The following is a 20,605-nucleotide window of genomic DNA, read 5'->3' on the forward strand; positions in this document are numbered from 1 at the left end:
AGGGTGGGGGGTTTGGTGTGCATATATAAATCATATTCCTTAGTAATTGTTTTCTTCTATCAATAGTGAATACTCTAATAATTGAAACATATTCAATTAGAAATTTAGGATGACAGACGATACAAAATATGATTCTCCGTTTCTTTTTGTTGTAGGAAAAGGAAAAGTCAAATCATTCATTTTTAAGTTATATATTACCTATTATCTTCCTTATCAATTGCTTCCTCATATTAATAGTGTGTGATGATTCATTAAAACTTTCACTACAAGTTATCAACTTCGCTTGATCTATGAGTTGTACAAATGATTAATCTAATGCATGAGAAATCTAATCATTCGAGTCATAAAATAACAATCTTGCTTCATGATTTTTTTATTCTCATAGGACTCTTAACCATAAAAACCAACATAATGAGTCTAAACATGAAACCATTCAAACGCATGACGACAAATCCCATGCTTTGCACGAGGAATAATTGCAAGATTGAAGGTATTCTCGTGAAGAGATAATTAGTATGTGTAGATGTAGATTCCTGAGCTTAGCCGTTATGTGTTCCATGTGGTGGTGGTCTCATTTTTGCCTCTGCACTTACTATTTTCTCACAGCAAAAGACTACTAGAAAGAAAAAAGATGATGATTATTTAGTGCATAAGCTTTGTCCATGTTAATTTAATATTGAAGAAACTCATACTTATATGAAATTTGGGATCTAGAAAGAAAGATAATAAATGACATATGACAATCACAATTAACTCTGCACCAACTCAAACGTTTTATTAGCTCAACATGTTGTTGGGCTAACAGCCCATAGGTTCAGGGTGGGCTTTAACCGTCCATCCTCTTTTTTCTAAATCCTAGATCCAAATTAAAGAGGGTGTGGTGGCTACGTTTTTTAGGAAGAAAAACTATAGCAACGAGACAGATTTTTGCTGCAACTATGTGATTCCAAAAATTAGAAGAAAATGAAAGAAAACAAGGACAACACAGAGAGGCTGTTCTCAATCATTTAGGTAGTATTTTTATCTCAGGTTTGATCAGATCTATAGTAGATTCTTATTATGATTATTCGGGAAGAATTTGAATATTATGTACAGTGACGTGATCCATCTATCCTAATTATTCTTTTGTGATTATTGCTAAGGTTTTGGGCAAGAGATTGATAATTGTATATTCATTATTTTTATAGTGGATTATTTCTAGTTTGATTCGTGATTTTTACCCTTCACGGATTTTCGCTCATTAAATCAATGCAATTACAATAGACAAAGGTGTTGATCATAATGTCCGATAGTTCGATCGACTTCTCCACGTCCAATAATTTCACGTAACTGGCCCACAAATAGATATAACTTACTTCAATCAATTATCGAAAACCACTATAAAAAATGGTAAAGTACCCGAACTTACTCTAATATTGTTTTCAATTATTTGAATCCTTCAAATTCACCTATTGACATAAGCATTAAATTGGAGAGATAATCTGCATAAGAGGCATCCTACTAACCCAATTTACAAAGGAGCAATCTTTCATCAAAGCATATCAACTTGTAACCAACGCCATCCTGCTGCAGTTGTAATACAATTAAAATATCCACGTATAATGCTGAGAGAGAGAGAGAGATGAGTTGCCATCCCTCGTTGGATGCTTGCTTTTCCCATGTTCGTTCGATCCCATGCTCACGTGTCAAGAGATGGATTGGAAGATGCCGATCTTGTGATCCATGCACAACTCTTGCATGTGATCTAAAATACTAAAATGGATTGATTTTATTTTTCTTTTATCACATGCAAAAGTTGGTAAACGAATCCAACAGAGATTCGTTTTCTCTTTTCGGACTGCTAGCAAATAAGTTATGTTTAAACTTAATGGCTAACTAAAATAACTGATCGAGTTGGATGAGATGTACGTGCGGGTTATATCGCAGAAGATTATGGGAAAAGATCGACACATGAATGAGTGTGTTAGATATTGCGTACGAACGTCGCAGCTTGTTTAGTTTAGTTGGATCGAAGCTTCCATCAAAAGTTTTCTAAATTGAGAGGAAAATCAACTCATCTTAAAAATCTCATATAAATGAAGACAAAAAGTAAGGTTTCGACGATGCAAAATGCACTTTATTTCTCATCTCAAATTTTGCTAAGCAAAATGCACTTTCAACTCTCATGGATCCAACTTATTCTTCAGGGAAGTGGTGAGGGGAATGTATTGAGAAAAATCTTCTACTTTCATTTATATAAATAAATATTATATTCAATAAATTTAATTGGGCTTTGTAATTATATTTTCATAATTACACGAGGAAATCTTATTGATCCGTTAAGAAAAATCCTCTCCTCTATAAATAGATATTATATTTAATAAACTCAATCGGACTTTATAATCACATTTCAATTTATTATGATATTAGAGCACTTGTGTTAAAGCAAGATTTCTCTTCCCTTCCTTGTTGTCTAGTGACTACTAACTCACATTCTATCAGTGTCATTAACAATAAGACAACATCACACTTACAAGGTCGATGAGGAGTGGATCAACGAGATCCTCTGCATCCACCTTATCACTAGTGTGCCTACTATCGTATCTTCCTCTCCATCGATGAACCTTCGGTCTCAATCGTTTAGACGAGGCGACTTCGTCTCCACCTCTCTCTCTCTCTCTCTCTCTCGTTTGAGTCTTGTTGTAGAAGTCAAGTTGGCAAAGCCCATCACCGAACTCTGGAGATCCATCGCCACTACTCCCTTAGATGAATCATCGGTCCCGATCGCTTAGACAACCAACTTCCACTATAGGTCCTGGTCGCCTAGACGAGGTGACTTCTACTGTCGCCTCTTCCCTTATCCCTTGAGGCTCTTCCTCCAACAGAGGAGCTCTCCCTTGACACCTTGCGGCTCCTCGTGCATCGGCTTTGCCCCTCCACCGTGCTCTTCTTTTTTGTCTTCTCCTTCTATTACAGGGAACTCTGACAAACTTCCTTTGCCTCCTCCTCTTCTTTTTTTGTTCTTCATCACCAGCAGAGCTGCAACGGTTCCCTACCTATGACGGAGCTGCTCCTCCTCCATCGATCTCCTTGCTATGACGCCTAGCACAAGCGAAGCGACTCGTCCCATCTTCGTCATCGTATCTACATAAGCGACTGCCTCTACTCTTCATTGATGAAACACACTTTGCCAATAGATCCACACCTTCTCCACCAACAGCTATGATCCATTGATCATGGGCCACTCTCTTCTTCTCACTCATTGTCTTTGATTTTCGATCACTCCTACGTCGCCAGGAGATGGCCATCCATGCTAAATGATCGCTAGCCTACCTCGTCGAGGATCACTAGCATAGAATCTCTTTTTCTTACCAAGGCGTTAATCTACATCTCTAACTCTAAGTCAAACGCTCGTCTATACCCACCTCTCCGTTAATGATGATCGCTGGGCCCAATTTGCATCGCACTCATTGGTGTGCACATAGTTACCACCCTCTCGTCCGCCAGCGATGGCACCAGTTGTAGCCACCTCATCCTCTAACGTGCTACAGCCCACACCAAAGCACATTTAGGTGTTGCTGCTCTAGTAATTGATTCAGCGACTGCTACCTAGTGTCTAGAGAGACTTGCTTCGATCGATCCATCTACATCGTCATGGGCTTCCTCCTCTGTTTGACCTATCTTTGGTGACATTGATCTGTGTTAATGCTTTCTTCCTCCATGATCGTTGTTGTCTCTGCACCTCGTTGACCTATTATCGTCACTACAGCAATCGTGCCCTAGGAAGAAGCACTACACCTTGTCACATCTATCTTCTACCCTCCTTGTATAGCTAACGACTCTCAACTTACTTCCTCATATACATATTCTCAAAATGTCTTTATCATCTACCTCTGATGCTCCAGTTATTGTCCCCGCAAGGAACCATAGCACTTCTCAATATACAAGTCTTATCATCATCAATGCTACAGCACTCATCCCCTATAAATTATTCAAAGGCAATAAATACGTATCTTGGCGATATATATTATCTTCCTTGGAGCTAATCTAATAAGTTAGAGTTCTAAGAAGTAAAAGACAATCACACGATCTACAACTGAACTACCACTGTTGCATAACTTACTATTGCATAACTCAATTGGGTAACGAATTTGTTTAAAAAACTTAACATCAACTCTACCATTACTTATATAATATATTGTGATAATGTTGGAGCTATCTACGTATGCACTAATCTAGTATTCTACTCGCGTATGAAACATATTACCATCGACTTCCATTTCGTGCGAGATCAAGTTGACAAATATTAATTATATGTTTCTCACGTACATACGGTTGATCAATTAGCATACTCACTCGTGAAGCCACTCGCTTGCAAACTATTTTTGTTGCATCGGTCCAAGATTAACATCATTAACAAAAGCTCGATCTTGTGGGGGCATGATAGTCGATAAGATTTTCTCAACAACACGAGAAAATCTCGCTAATCAATTAAAAAAAATTCTCTCTTCTAACCTGTATAAATATACATTGTATTTAATAAACTTAATCGAGTTTTGTAATCACATTCTAATTTTTCATGTATCCCTCGAGTGATCTATAGCTTCCGATGCAAGCTTTATCACTTTTGTGAACTTGTTGAGACAAGTTGGTAGAAAGCCTTCATTGATAAAGTAGCCTTGGGAGGATCGATCGAGGACGGAATAACACTTGAATTCTTCAAAAGGTATATGAAAGCCAAAGCTATAATAGAAGTTTCATGGATTGAAAGAAAAGAGTTTCTAGTGGCTACTCTCAAAATCGGGGTCATTTTCGTTGAAGTGGGATCCTTCAATTGATTCTGTGAAGCTTTGAGTCATTTTTCTCATGTCAATATATTATTATAGATTCTAATTGACATGCTAGAGGTTCAGAACCAAACTAAGGCAAGCATTGAAGCTTGTGGCATGTTTGGTATTGGAAGAAATAAGGTTCGACAAAAGATCTTGCAAATATTATATTGACAAAACAACTTTGGTATTTTAGTTACTAGAGTTAGAAGATTCATAAAATCAAAAGCTACATAAAATTAAGTTACTCAAGAGAACTATAAAAAATAATTATGTGAAATTATTATTTTATTAATGGGATATCCACTAAAACATCAAAATATCGATTATGATGTGACATAGGATTGTTACACTTTGTACGAGGAAAAAGGAGATTTTTTAATGCTATATTAACTAAAATATAATATAATATAATTTTAATTATGGTACACATAAAGCAAGCGGGGTGGTGGCGCAGTTGGCTAGCGCGTAGGTCTCATAGCTTAAGAGTTATCCTGAGGTCGAGAGTTCGAGCCTCTCTCACCCCAATAAATATTTTTGTTTCCATATTCCTTTATTTTTAGTCACAATTTCTCCTAAATTTTAAGTTTGTTGGAACCACCGACTTTTATGATAGTCGTGACAGCTATAATTTAAGTTTTTGACTCTTTTTATTCCTTTACTTTTAGTCACTATTTCTTCTAAATATTAGGTTTGCTCGAACTATCAAAAACTTTGATAGTGGTAAAAACAACTCCATAAAAGCCCAAAACCCCAATATATTTCTGTAAGCCTAAATAATCTTTACATAGACTATGATGCACTCATGTGTAAAGAATATGATGCACTCATTCATAATTTTACATAGACTTTAGTACCATTTCATCACGCACAAAATTTCATCGGGTGTAAATGAGTCTTTCGAATTAAGCAAAACTCAAACAAATCCGTTGTTAGTATAAAACACGTATAGTAGCTAAAGGGTTTCATCACCGACCTTGTGTTAGACTTCACATAGACATTTAGTCTCATTATTAAACCCATAATAATTTGACTTATCTTGAGTTTAGCCATCTCAAAAGACAGACATTTACGATGATTAGATGTTAACAATACCTTTTTATAAGGGACTCTATATAAAGACGTCTTCATGTAGCAATCTCTTAGATTCGTTCATACTCAGTATCCAAGGCATGTTTATAAACTATACAAAGCTATTTATGAACTTCGTCAAGCTTTAAAAGCATGGTATATTGAACTTGGTGTTGAAAAATCTAGGGGCTACATCACATGTGTAGTGGAAGAACAAAAAGAAAAATCCCAGATTTTCACAAAAAATGTTTCATCATCGTGCGAAAATTGATGTGCAAAAATCGTAAGCCTGAAAAATCACATGTGATATAGTGTTTTACCTATGGAGATTAAATATCTTTAAAATCCTATAGATTCATGGGAGAGGATGAAGGAGGTCAACTATCATCCTCTCTAATGCTAATCCACACAGCAAGGGCTACGAAGAAACTTAGCAAATCATTACCCAAATCTCCAAACGCCCCAAATATGGGATGTTGGCTAAGAAAGAGAAGGGGAGAGGAAAATATGAAGTGACAACAAAAAATGTCTAACCTATGGCCCTTTGGTTTCCTCCTATCTATCCTCAGTTATCATGTAGTATCTTATCCATTTAATACCCCAAAGACTGTATATTGGGCATTGTGCTATCAGACTCATACAGTTTTCTACTCGAGAATCGCTCTGATTAGATTCTCCCAAAGAATTATTTCTCTCTTCATCCGAATAACCCCATAAAGGGATTTGTCTGAGTAAGAACACATGAGATATTCTTCTTATTACACCGAAAGTGGATGATTCTCTATCAACACTCAATAATCATAGTAAGATTAGTTGTCACTCTCAATAATCAATTGTACTATATTTGAAACTTCTAGACCTATAAGTCTGGTATCAAAGAGTGGAATAATAGTATAGGACATCATTAGTATCTCAAGTCTAAGGACCAGATACACCATTGGGATGATGAAATCACTATCTAACAATGAGACATCATCAACCATCTAACATTCAATGAGCGGATCAATCAGTGAACTCATTCTCTAATGAGTATCTAAATTGTATCCCGAGTATCCTCATACGAGCAGCTATAAGACCAACCGCCTCCATCATATAGAAGGGTATATAGTACATCAATTTATCCGGTTATCTCAATGTCCCTCTTGAGTAACCTATGATCGGAATTATTTATGGTTTGTGTTTAAAGGCGAATCGATCTTATTATCGTGATCACATTACGATCCGATTCTCATTACACAGATTCATGGACATCATAATATATATACACAACAAGCAATATAAAGTAAAAAAATGACATAATAATAATGAACAAAAAGAGTATGTGTCATCACTCACGTGATTGACTTGTAGGACACTTATGACTAGCACTTGACACATTTCTGACATCAACTGGCTTCATCAACTCTAAGTCTAATATCTCGTTATTCATACGATAACAAAATGGAGATACAATATATCTTTTGGTGTACGTGAATGATATTATTGTCACAGGCAATGATCCTTTGGAGATTCAAGTATTCCTAAAGAAATTGGCTGATTGATTCTTGTTCAAAGATCTAGAAATCTTGAGCTACTTTCTATAAATGAAAGTAATATTTATATCTTTAGGTCTCTTTCTATCACAAAGAAAGTATATTCATGATTTATTAATCAAAGATAAACATACAAGATGTAAAAGAGATTACAACTCCCCTCTCTACTAGTGAATTACTCAAATTATGTGATGAAAGCCCTACTATAAACTCTACTCAATACCAATAAGTACTTGGCTCCTTACAATACTTAGCTCTTACTTGTCTAGATATCTCATTTACAGTCAATAAATTATCACAATTTATACATCGATCATCTATTATGCATTGGTCTATAATCAAATGAATTTTACAGTATCTTAAAAGGACCCTCAATCATGGCCTCTTCCTCCGCAAACGCTTCTTACTTCATTTTCATGTCTTTGTTGATGTTAATTGTGTAGAATACTTTGATAATAGAATATCCACGTTGGGATATATTACCTTCCTTGGAGCCAATCCAATCAGTTGGAGTTCTAAAAAGTAAAAAATAATCATGCGGTCTATAACTGAAGTTGAATACCATGTCATCGCCACCATTGCTGCAGAACTCAATTAGGTCACGAATCTACTTAAGGAACTTAACGTCAATTTTACCCTTACTCGTATAATATATTATAATAATGTTGGAGCTACATACCTATACGCCAATCCAGTGTTCCACTCACGCATGAAACACATTGCCATCGACTTCCAATTCGTACGAGATCAAGTTGTCAAGCATCAATTATGTGTTCCTCACGTACATACGGTTGATCAACTAATAAACTCATTCACGAAGCTTCTCGTTCATAAATTATTTTTATTGCATCAGTCCAAGATCGACATCCTTAAAAGCTCAATCTTATAGGGGCATGATGGCAGATAAGATTTTTCAAACTGCACGAGAAAATCTCGTTGATCAATTGAGGAGAATCCTCTCCTCTAACCTGTATAAATAGACATTGTATTCAATAGTCCCAATCGGGCTTTGTAATCACATTCTAGTTTATCAAGTACCTCTCGAGTGACCTCTGACTTCCGATGTAAGCATCGCTAGAGTTGTTCCTTATTGTAAGAGCTAAAATAAAAAAGATATTATGCTTTGTATCACTTTTGTGAACTTGTTGAGACAAGTTGGTAGAAAGCCTACGTGAGATAAGTAGCCTCGGGAGGATTGATCGAGGAAGGAATAACACTCAATTTTTTCAAAAGTTGTATGAAAACCAAAGTTATAATAGAAGTTTCATGGATTGAAATAAAAGAGTTCCTCGTGGCTACTCCCAAAATCGGGGTCACTTTCGTCGAAGCAAGATCCTTCCAATGATTTGGTAAAACTTTAAGTCATTTTTTTCATGTCAATATATTATTATATATTCTAATTAACATGTTAGAGGTTCAGAACTAAACTAGGGCAAGCATCGGAGCTTATCAAATGTTTGGTATTGGAAGAAAATAAGGTTCAACAAACGATCACGCAAAACTTATATCGGAGATGAACTCGACAAAACAACTTTGGTTTTTTAGTTACTAGGGTTAGAAGATTCAAAAGATAAAAAGCTATGTAAGCTTAAGTTACTCACGAAAACTATAAAGAGTAATTATGTGAAATCATTATTTTGTTAATGGGATATCCACTAAAACATCGAACGTATCGATTAGCACATGACTAATATTGATGTTAGGGATTCTCCATTGAGAAATTGGGATGATAACGAGTGCTTGGTAGGATATGATATGACATCAGATTGCTCATATGTTAAACAAAAGGAGAATCTTTTTATACTATATTAATTGAAATATGTTACAATATTTTTAAAATTATGATATATATAAAATAAATTTAGCAATTATAACAAGGGGTGGTGGCGCAGTTGGCTAGCGCGTAGGTCTCATAGCTTAAGAGTTATCCTGAGGTCGAGAGTTCGAGCCTCTCTCACCCCAATATTGTTTTTGTTTCCACATTCTTTTTATTCCTTTATTTTTAAGTCACTATTTCTCCTTAATATTAAGTTTGCCCACCCCAATCTATTTCTGACAGCCATAATTTGAGTTTCGTTAGGCCGATTAAGGAAGGAGCCCTCTACAATTGTCAAGCTAACTCTTCATCGGAAAAATCACTACAAAAGCCCAATCTATAACTGATGGCCACAAATTGGGCTTCTGTAGGATCATTAAGAAGCCTAGCACAGGTTTCAAAGCTCTTTCTCCATCAAAAATATGAGCCCATGCAGCCGAGAAAGCCCAAAGCGCAAGCCTATGCATGCCGCCGTAGTGTCAGTCCTATTAACGAGCCCAGCACAGCTTTTAAAGCTCTATCCATCGAATTAACGACTCGACAACGCGCTCATAAAGCCCCCCCGATAGCCCAGTTTATATGTGACAAGCTTTCATTGGAAGCTCTCTCGGTTCGTTCGAAGCCGCCGCTGTCGCTCCTTCCTCGCCTGCCGAAGAGATCTTGATCGAGAGGGATGGAGGGGGAAGATGGATCCGAATCGAAGCAGCACCATCTTTCCGCCGGAACGATAGATCCGGTCTCCCAGAAGAAGCACGCCGCGATGCTCGACCGCCTAGCCACCCTCCACCAGTCCCGCCTGCAGCAGTCGGCCGCACGAAGCGCCGCAGCCGCCGCCGCCTCGCCCGCCTTCGAGTCCGTGTCCGCCTTCCTCGACCGCTTCGCCGAATCCAGGCGCTCCATAGAGACCGACCTCCAGGGCTGCCGCGCCATCGCCGCCGACCCGGCGTCGGCGGCCCGCCTGAAGCCCGAGCTGGAGAAGTTGGCTGCCTCCATCGCCGACCTGGACCGGCTTGTCGCCGAGAACTCCTACTTCTTGCCGTCGTACGAGGTCCGATCCTCCCTAAGGGCGATCTCCGCTCTTAAAGAGTCACTGGAGGCGGCAAACTCCGAGCTTTTGCCCAGGAAAAAGTTCTCTTTCAGAAACAAGGCTCCCAAGAAGGATCCAACCTTTTTGGTCAAAGAAGTCGAAGAGGCGAAGGTCTCTGCGCCGGGAAAGCCGGATCTTGCGGTCGTCCGGGAGACACCAGGATTCCGGAACAAGGAGGGCTCGATCTTGATCAAGCATTTTAGGGTTTCCGAAGAGGGGGAGGGCGATTTCACTCTCGCCGACCTCAATTCTTGCGAGATCTACCTTCGAGGTCGGCTTCGGGCTCTCTTCATTCACCGGCTTACCAATTGCCGGGTCTTTGCTGGTGCTGTTCTGGGATCGATCCTCATCGAAGAGGTGAACGATTGCTTGCTCATGCTGGCGTCGCACCAGATCAGAATCCACCATGCCAGAGCGACCGATTTCTATCTCCGGGTCCGAAGTCGACCCATCATCGAGGATAGCAGCGGAGTGAGATTTGCACCGTATCGGCTGTTCTACGAAGGGATCGAGGAGGAGTTGAGAGACTCCGGGCTGGAGGAGGAAACGGGGAATTGGGCCAATGTGGATGACTTCAAGTGGTTGAGAGCGGTGCAGTCTCCGAACTGGTCTGTGATACCGGAGGAAGAACGTGTGCAAACCATGAATGTATCAGATGCCATCGAGGAGCCATGTGAAGATAAGCAGTAGTAGTTCAGCAGCGCAGCTTAGAAGCATTGTTAATCTGCTTTTTACACTGAAGAATTTGTTTGTCTTGAAGCTTTGTTGAATTCATTTGCGAGGCAGCCAATTGAGAGGTGAAAGAAAGGAGGATCTATCTTCCTTTGTTTTGTTTGCTATTATGATGAATTATATGCATTCAAAGTTGCATCATGTTTAATCTCCCAACTACTGACTGTCACATTGCCTGGAACAAGAAAACTCCTCCTTAAGAGCAGTGTGTTTTGGCGTGTAAAAGGAAAGAGTTCCGGCGGATGACCAGTGGCCCGAGGAAACGAAAGAATCTACAGCAAACATTTCGACAAGGAGATGGTTTAATTTGAGGATCATGTGAATGCAGCATCTCGCTTCTTGATCAGATTGTCCACCACATGTTTTGTACGTGGCCGTCGGAGCACCTGATACTTAATAACAGAAGGCCACAAAAGCCTAATCACACGAGCTAAAAGGCCAAGCCTTCACGGAGGTCCCCGGCTCAACAATGAAGTCACCACCACCGTCATCTCCAGCTTCGTGGACAAACCATTTTTCATGCATATCCTACATAACGTATGAAGGGTCAGGGAAATTATGTCGAAGAACATGCAAGCATATGGTAAATACATATGAAAGACATTTAAATAACAGGCAACCTGGTGGGAGTTGTAGATACGAGCTGCAGATAGAGAAGGATCACGATGGGCCACCTCGACGGGGCACAATTCTGCAACATCTAGCAGTCAGAATTCTCTATTATGTCACTGCCCTTTGAAACATCTGAAACATAACTAATCAAGATGAATCAGCAAATGCCCTTTGCCAATATGCAGATGCTAAATATGCAGGTATTCTTGAAAAAGGGTTCTCGGGAATTGTTGTATCTGTCACTGCTCCAGCTGATGAACCCACCCATAGAAATGAGAACAGTCTGCTCTTTGGTGATGAGAGAATAGCAAACAAAAAGAAAAATCTTTTCTCATTTTTATGCTGAGGACTGCTGCTAAATGAGAAAGTTAGCAAACAACCCTTTCTCATCTACGATGCTGAGGCTTTTACCAGCTGTTAGTTTTGGAGAAGCCAACCATGCAGTTTCTCACACAATAATGCCGCAAACAACTGATTGATTCTTGTAGTGAGCAGAAGACTGGCATTAAAACTCCATGATGATACAGAATAGTTTTATTGCTTAATAAAAGTTCTGCTGGAAATTCAACTTTCCTCAAACATGCATGTACATGCCCTAAGTCATAATACTGTTTATGATGATTCATAACAAAATAAGAAAAACAAATCGATCCAATCTGAAATATTGGTCTACTTCAGGAAATACAAAATAAAAAAAATCAAGAGCATACCAATTGCCAGTCTTTCCTTCTATCAAGAACACATGTATAAGATTCCCATAATAAGTATAACAATAATTAGGCAGTGATGCTATCATTTCTTTTAGCAATAATTAGTGGCAGCATGTTGGGCCCCCACAAGTTGGAACTTGCGCATATACATTTAGACCAAAAAAGGCGCTATTTGAAGCCAAGGAAGACATTCTTCAAAGGGAAAAAAAAAAAAAAAGCAAGTAGTCTAAAGAACAGCAGACAGTCAAAGCATGAAAACATAATAATGAAAAAACTCCTGCATACTGGTGTTATATGCAGAAGTAAAACGTTGCCAAAAATTTATATTGGTAATACCTGCCAAGTAATTTTTCTTGTGAACTGGTGACATTATCCATGCACTGAGACCACATGTATATAAATGCCAGATATCAAAGATTCGAGTCTTGAACCTCCATCTGGGCAGCCTGTGCAAAGATTGAAAAGTTGTCTGGAAGGCTGTTGGACAATGTTACGGGAGTTCATTCCAGGATGTTCCAATAAGCTATCAATGGAACAGCAGCATGTGTTCAAAAGGTGAAAACCATCATTCATCGATCATCATACTGCCACATCTCAATGAAAGTGTGGTATCTGGAACTTGTTTGATAACTATGTGGTGCAATGAATTTGGCTTTAGATATGCTGGAAAAGAAAAGGTTGCACATTTGAATAAATTGTACTATTAGTATGATGCATAATATATGATAATGTAGCATGAGATGTACCCAATTCAGCATCTTCATATTCTGAAGTGTGTGCACTACTGGGGCTATCAACGCCAAAAGATTGTGAAGCCAGCTGACTCTGGCTTGTGGCAGAATTAGAAGTGATAGGATTATCCATTTGCATAGCTTGCACAACTTCTTCAACGATAGGATTATCCATTTGAGTATCTTGCACAACTTCTTCAACGTCTCTAGTAAGGCTTCGACTTGTTTTATCCTGAAGCTTGCAATCAAGTAAATGATAGTCAGTTCACATGACCATGTTACACATATCAGGCATTAACAATTCCAGGTTGAATTATAGCTAAAACAAATCAAACATCAAACGAAGCTATAAAGATTAAAAGATTATCCTTTAACAAGAAATTCTGAATTAATTCAGTAAAAATCTTTGGGTCAATGAGAAGCAGCCAATTAGAGTTATGTATAAATGATGATTTACAAGATGAAAAGAACATACCAAAGAAGCAAAAGAATTGAAGGAACATGTTCAATATAAATTACTTTCAGTTAAACAACCACCTAGAAAGTTGTAACAGAAGTCACATAACATGATGGCAAAAACAAGAAAAATTAAAATCAACCACGTATTATGATATTGGTCACAGAATCAACCTACCAACAAGATGGTAAATTCAGCTTTTTAAAAGCTGGCCGATCTGAGATCCATCCATTTTGGCTGAAAATTCCTAATTGTTTGGGTTGGGAGAGCTTAGTTTAAGGATATTAGTATCCATTGGGATTGACAGACCCGTTCCTATTCATATCAATTTACTAGCAATAGCATTGGATTCCAACCAACTCAAAAAACTCAACCAAAACTTATCCGGTTCCGGATGATACCAAGCCAGATTCCGACCAATCCTAGAGATATTAACTAGACTCACTCAGCAGACTATTGATTTTACTTTCTGTATGTTATTCACATATTGGGTGAAACATATCATGCCGGCAACATAATTACTTGAAACGCAAGGTATCAATATCAATGTTTCCAGAATATATATGTCGGGCTCACAAGGTTTATATAGATCACAATCACACTGGTTCGACCTTGTGTCAACATGGTATTTTACCATGCTGTGCTAATACTACTTACCATGTGAGTTTCCAACTGAAACTGGGAGAACCAGCAGCACCTAGAACTTTGGGGATTCCACCTGAACTAACTGATCCCACTAAGATCCTATGTCTAGTGTTAAATCAATTATAGTGGAACTAAGAAGAACTAGAAAAGCAAAAGGATTTAGGCCACAAAATAAATCAAGTAGACTTAACGCAGGACAAAGTAGCTAAAAAACAATGCTGTGCCCAAAGTACAGCAGTGAGAGGTAGATATAACCATTATACTTGTCAAAACAAATATCCTGAAAAGCTGTGCCCAAGCCACTAAATATAGGGAGGTTATGATAAATGTCACAGAGAAGCATTAGTCTGTGCACAAATCACATGAACAAATAATAATGCAAAATATTGATACAAGTCAGTTGTAAGAACTGACATAAGATAAACAATAGAAAGGAAACCACTCAACATGTGGAACTTTCATGATGTTCTAACACACAAAAGGATAACCAGAAGAAGCATCATATATGCCAGCTGATACATCGAATGGACGAGATAATTTATAGGACCTTCATTACAAAAGACTGAAGACAGAAAAGAACAAATGCAATTAGTTGAAAAGTAAAGTGAATTACAACCTTGACTTCACGATAATGTACAAGAACAATGTTCATGAGGTCCCTGCAACAGAAGATCAATAAAAATAATCGTTTCAGTCTAAGATTAAAATTATGATGATATTCAGGACAAACTGGTGTACGTGAACTGAGTGATGTCCACTAAGCCTACAGTGTATTTGGGTCATACAATCAACTTGCAAACATCCATGTCCATGGAGAAGATTAGCAAACACTTTGCAGATTAGAAAAAAATGGTAAAGTTTCTTTTGTTCACATATCCATACACAACATTGTATAATTACAAATAGAAAAGTACGTTCAATTGACAGCTTTCAAATGAGTTTCAGTACTTTTAACCACAAATTTTCAAAGAAAAAAGTAACCAAAACAATAATTTTAAATCTAGCTAAAAACAATTTATATGACATCTGAAGACTAATAATTGTCTTACAGAAAGTCATCTGCGGCATTATTGAAGAAATAGAAAGCATGATATGAAGGAGAAAATAATAAAAGCTTTTTATTTCAGAATAATAGGCTCTAAAAGTTGATAATATGCAATGAAAATTTATAATTCATGCTGAAACTACATGTATGAAGACCACAGCTGTCTTTCATAAAATATTAATAGTACTCTAAAATTCAAATAGCCAAAACATTAAAAATAGTTAAGGATCTTTTTTTATTTTCACAAACATGGTAATTTATTCTAATTTCTTCTAACATAAACTTGAGTACTAAAGCAATTTTATGGATGTTTAATCTTTTACCTGCAAACAAATTTAATCCTTCTGGATTTCACCAAAACTGTTGAAGCTAGAACAGAAGTACATAAGTTCCCCAAAACTAGCAAAACTAACTAAATTGTCAGACTACAGTGATCCTAGCTGAATCAGCCAAAGATTCAGCTACAAGTGAAAGTTCAATGTCTACAAATAATTCGATAAGCAAATTAAAGAGAAAATCGGTCGACAATACATCGTGCCAAAGTCCTTCCCAAATCCTGTTCTTCATTGTGCTCATCACAGGCCATTGTTGTCAAATGCCAATCACTCCAAATCATTGCCGATAAGTTCCATTTTTTAGAACTTAAATAGTTTCAGCTTTAAATTAATATCTATTTCCAACATTATATGCTAAATCAATTTATACTCTCTTTTTTTGTAAAAAACTAAATTCTTCAGTAAGTATTAATGTATTATATTAAACTACATACAAAACATTCTCACATGAAGAACAACCTAAGGCCTCTCAACTATGCTACAGTGCACTGACTACTAGGATGTGTAAACAGATGTCATAAAATAGAATATCATATGATATAATAATTCAGTTTATAACGATCACCTCACTGTTATTTGTTCACCAATATTCCTAAACTATATTAAGTTGTCACTTATACATAAAAGAGCATGCATCACTATATTTTCCAAGCTCGATCTCAGGGTGCAAGATAAAAAGAAACAGTCAAGAAGGCACATAGCAGGAGGATTAAAATACGAACATGATTTTGGTACTTATGACCTATAAATATGAAAAATAATATCCAAAACTCACGCTTCCAACATCCAATAACTTCGTCTTTGAAATTTTTCATTCTCTTCACCATGAGCATAGTAACAATGAAGCATATCAACACTTCCAACCTGGAACAGTAATCAGTTTAATTGGAACTTAATTATTGACTAAAAAAATAGCTAATAGAATTTAAGGTGGAAACTATAGAAAATAAAATGGCTGGAGCATTTTTGCTTAAAACTGTCAAGACAATCAATGGAATGTCAAGGAATTTCTTTACATTTTCTAGAATAACACAACAAGCTGTGTCTAAATATTGATGCTTGTAATAGAGGTAGATCCAGAAGATGATATTAGATAAGGAACAAAAAGCTTTCATGTCCCATAAACAACTATGTTTATATAGCTTTCTTTGATTTCCTCCACATATTCTGAATGTTCTGATGGTATCATTTGTTTCAAAATAACATGCAGTGTTTAGATACATCTGCCATGTTAAAGTTCTGTTCTTTGTATATAAGAAAGGCCATTTAAGTAGATCAAAGTGGGTCCCATGAATCATGCTTGTGGCATGCCCACATCATTTCCTGAGTAATGACATGGGAAACTGTTCCACTTAGATACCATTATGTATATACAGCCATTCATATATACAGCATGCTTATATACACAATTATATGTTATAGAAGACACAATATTCAACGTTTTACACAACAATGTTTTGGTTAAAATCGCAATGACCTATCAAAAGGGCATAAAAAAAATACATAATTACAAATTTCACTTACTTTTAGCCTCTCGTGAGCTTCTTTTACAGTCTTCCCATCCTTTTTCTTTCTCCAGTTATGCCCATCCTTCCTGAAGTACCTTAACACCTTTCTATCAAAAAGAAACAAAGACCCACCTGAAGCAAAGAAAAGACAAGTAAGGTTATCCAATACAGAGAATGTATAGAAAACATGGTAGATCAATGCTTCTCTATATTGACAGTAATTATAATATCCATCTCCAACATTGGCATATTGTTCATCTAAAACTAACAACAGGGTTTATGATGAATTGGGACAAAGTAACTTGAAAGAAAATTTGTCCGATTTAACAACTGTATACTTAATTATAGTAGAGAAAGAAACAAAAAATGACACGACTTTTTCTGCATTTAGTTTGATGTGACAATGATACTTGAACATATCCTAGCACATACCACATTTTCTTATTTACATATCTATCTAGTTATATAGAATCAGAGAGGAGTATATATGCATACATGTTATTAATTTTTTAAAATAGTAAACAGAGCAACATATTTGTAAATGTGATGAACAAGTTCATAAATGACCGATTTAAGCAAACACAAATTTCAGTTAGTGATGGAGTTCATAAACTGTCACTAAACATAAAAGATTTGCAAAAAAAAATAAACCTATTCAAAAACGAGTGTGACATTAATAAAACTTGAAATGAATCATACTAGGAGGTCTATTTGGCGGCCCTGGTGCAATACGAAATTTCCTATAGTTTTGGAGTATTTCACAAATTTCAGCAGGACGTAGCCATCGACGTCGTGCTTCCACAAGTATCTGCTCAATATCTGTATATCCAAAATACGATCAATTGATCATTAGAAGAAGAAAGAAAAAGAGCAAGCATGTACAAAAGAATGGAAGTAAAATGGGCATACTGGTCTCTCCAGGACCAGTACAAATGTTGATATCAAACAATAAACTGCAGTGTATCACTGGAAAATAATAGTCGAACAGAGACTAGAATGTTGGCTAAATAAACATTTAGGACAGAATCATACAATTGGTACTGGTCACTTGCATAGTACTAAACAAAAATATGACCAACCACCATAACAGAGAAGAACATACGAGAAATGGATAAATAGGCATAGGAAGGATTGGGTCCTCACACCATAATAGTATACAATCATAAGATTGCACCATTCAAGGAACGGTCATTTTAGCCAATAGAAGTTCCAGTTCTCATAAGTAAAATCCAAAACCAAATCACTGTATTTCAAAACTAAGGAAATTAAATTATAATGGTTATTTTATTGTCATAGATGTTGTCTTCAGAGAATGAAACATTGTCATGAACCAATAACAACTAAAACACTTCCAAAAACATATGAGTAGAGCAAACAGGATATAACCCAAGGAACTGCCAACAAGAGAATTTCGAGCAAGTGTATAAGTGTCCAGTTACTTGAAATAAGAATTTAAATGCTGTTACATGCAATAACTAAATAGTAGAATGAATATTAGAAATGGGCATTTGACATATGTTCATCTCTCTAAAAATTTATGTGAAACAATCATCAACGATTTATTGTGTACAACAGCTTAGTAAACTGTTCTGAAACATAAAGCCACACAATCTGTGCTTTACAAATGAACCGAACGAACAAAGGAAATTCGCAACCAAACACCGACACCAATCAACACGCACGCACACGAAGGAGACAGCGGTGCCATCGAATCCTACCGAAAACAAGAGATATCACACCCAAGCATCGAACCACAGATTAGCCCATCCAAATAGCAAATTGGTAGTAAAGAAATAAAAAGGAACAAACAAGCAGAAAACTGAAGCCACACACACCTAACTGAGAGGTCGATCCACCCTTCCTGGCGCACGCCATGAATCACCCGAACACAAGAGCCCACCTAAAGCCGACTCGTTCCTTAAAACCACAGATTTTGCAGCATAAGGATTCGGAACGCCCGATCCGACCAACGAGTACCACAAGCGTGAGAGATAAGCCCGCTTGATTCCCAATCTAATACCGAATCGAACGAATCTTCCTCGAAGGTCCCCAATTAGGGTTCAAGAAACCGATCAAAAGGTACGCTTGTTGATGGGCAAAGACTGAGACCGATGGTGACAAAAGGGCGAACGTTCGAGTAGTTACGAGCGAGAGAAAAGCAAGGAAGCGAGCCGACCCGCCGGGTTGGACACGGGGAGGAGGAAGTGGTCTTTGGAGACGGCCATTAACGACGACGACGGCGGATTAGAACGAGGCGATTTATGGGACGTCCGTCGGACGGAAACGCCCCTCCGTGCTCGGTGGCATTACCGACGCGTCGCCACGGGATCCAAAAACACTCCCTACCGGTTGGCCGGTACCGTTTCTCTACCTGCCTTGATATTGGAGCACGAAAGGGCCCCACGAGTGGGTCCGGCCGATTCTCCAAGCATAGGAGACTGGTCTCACGTGTCCGTGGGGAAGTTGGTTGCGGTCACGTCGGACGTCGTTTTCCGTTACAGTCGTCGAGCAATGGCAACTACCATGACCTTTCGATGTTGCTAAGATCCTCTGCAATCGACAAGCAGGGGCACCGCGCTCCAACTGACGTTTCAGCCGTCCATTCACGCAGGCATCGGTGACGGGAAGGAAAGATGGACGGGTGCTGATAGGATACACATGAACTGGAGGAATAGAATGCACCGAGAATTGGAGGGGATCGTCACGCTCTTCATTAACTTGATATCGCCTCACGGTCTTTCTGCTTGCGGGTCGGCTCGGCTGTCTCGATGGAGACAGGATCCATATTTTACACCCACCGATCCCAAAGTCAATCACCCGTCGGTCACTTCCACTACGACTCTTTGTGCGACCGGCCAATGAGAGGACTTCGTGGGACCACGTGGATCGCACGCTTTTTGTCTTCGCTTGGATTTAATTATTATGATGGAACAGATGCCATCTTCCATCCACGCGACCCTTTGAATAGAATTGACCATAAACATAAAATTAAGATATAATAATATGATGCGTTGGATAACTTATCTTATTAGATCATTCGAAAGCTCGAATTACAATATAGCTTATTCGAAGAATAATAGCTCGTACCAATCGAGTGTTTCTTGGAATGTGACTCGCAAGATTGATTATGTGTCCAATGCAGTAATAACAAGATTTTGATTCAATTTCTTTTCGAATTAAACCAAAGACTATATGTACGTAAATAGCTCACATAATTCAACAAGTTGTGATGCCAAAGTCTCTTGAAGAACTTTAGGACACTTAATTCGGTGTATTAGTTGATGAGGCAATCAATCCAAGACCTAATCAATGATTTCACATGCACTCCATGTCAGGTGCAATGGTGGTTAGCAGGCCCAGTCAAACATGTGATCCCATCAACTTACCTGCATCCCATCGTGTTTTGATATGAACCACACCATCGACCACACTCACATTAATGGCCCCAAAAAGAAAGTACACTTCTTGTAGCTGCTGCATCCATATCTTAAATGCCTTCAGCACTGCAACAAGGTA

The 20,605-nt window shown here is 37.9% G+C and overlaps 2 protein-coding genes and 2 non-coding genes across 8 annotated transcripts; 3 read left to right on the forward strand and 1 right to left on the reverse strand.

Moving 5' to 3' along the window:
- Positions 1 to 5,250: 5,250 nt before the first annotated feature.
- TRNAM-CAU (transfer RNA methionine (anticodon CAU)) lies at positions 5,251 to 5,335 on the forward strand. The gene is given in 2 exon segments: positions 5,251 to 5,288; positions 5,300 to 5,335. It is a non-coding gene; the product is annotated as a tRNA-Met (tRNA).
- A 3,953-nt stretch (positions 5,336 to 9,288) lies between these two features.
- Positions 9,289 to 9,373, forward strand: TRNAM-CAU (transfer RNA methionine (anticodon CAU)). The gene is given in 2 exon segments: positions 9,289 to 9,326; positions 9,338 to 9,373. It is a non-coding gene; the product is annotated as a tRNA-Met (tRNA).
- Positions 9,374 to 9,830: 457 nt separating this feature from the next.
- On the forward strand, positions 9,831 to 11,084 carry LOC135598784 (tubulin-folding cofactor C-like). Its single transcript, XM_065093094.1, has one exon. The coding sequence runs from the start codon at positions 9,901 to 9,903 to the stop codon at positions 11,002 to 11,004; it is 1,104 nt and encodes a 367-aa protein (XP_064949166.1). The 5' UTR covers positions 9,831 to 9,900; the 3' UTR covers positions 11,005 to 11,084.
- A 75-nt stretch (positions 11,085 to 11,159) lies between these two features.
- Positions 11,160 to 19,425, reverse strand: LOC135584827 (calmodulin-binding transcription activator 3-like). 5 transcript variants are annotated; one of them, XM_065093098.1, is made up of 9 exons: positions 18,925 to 19,425; positions 17,789 to 17,908; positions 17,106 to 17,221; positions 16,357 to 16,445; positions 14,818 to 14,860; positions 13,115 to 13,337; positions 12,705 to 13,031; positions 11,667 to 11,737; positions 11,160 to 11,574 (listed from the first exon to the last, which is right to left on the reverse strand). In XM_065093098.1, the coding sequence occupies exons 1-7, from the start codon at positions 18,962 to 18,964 to the stop codon at positions 12,934 to 12,936; spliced, it is 729 nt and encodes a 242-aa protein (XP_064949170.1). In that variant the 5' UTR covers positions 18,965 to 19,425; the 3' UTR covers positions 11,160 to 11,574; positions 11,667 to 11,737; positions 12,705 to 12,933. The 5 variants fall into 5 exon arrangements, with proteins under 5 accessions (XP_064949170.1, XP_064949169.1, XP_064949168.1 ...); XM_065093097.1 differs by having other exon boundaries at positions 11,667 to 11,790; XM_065093096.1 differs by having other exon boundaries at positions 11,667 to 12,129.
- Between the last annotated feature and the right edge of the window lie 1,180 nt (positions 19,426 to 20,605).

Source organism: Musa acuminata, chromosome BXJ2-1, assembly GCF_036884655.1.
Source record: "Musa acuminata AAA Group cultivar baxijiao chromosome BXJ2-1, Cavendish_Baxijiao_AAA, whole genome shotgun sequence".
NCBI lineage: Eukaryota > Viridiplantae > Streptophyta > Magnoliopsida > Zingiberales > Musaceae > Musa > Musa acuminata.

Coding starts and splice junctions, on each gene's coding strand:
- LOC135598784 (XM_065093094.1), top strand. CDS start 9,901: ATGGAGGGGGAAGATGGATCCGAATCGAAGCAGCACCATCTTTCCGCC.
- LOC135584827 (XM_065093098.1), bottom strand. CDS start 18,964: ATGGCGTGCGCCAGGAAGGGTGGATCGACCTCTCAGTTAG. Junction 17,909..18,924: donor TGGATCGACCTCTCAGTTAG/GTGTGTGTGGCT, acceptor TTGGATATACAG/ATATTGAGCAGATACTTGTG. Junction 16,446..17,105: donor AAGCTCACGAGAGGCTAAAA/GTAAGTGAAATT, acceptor TTACTGTTCCAG/GTTGGAAGTGTTGATATGCT.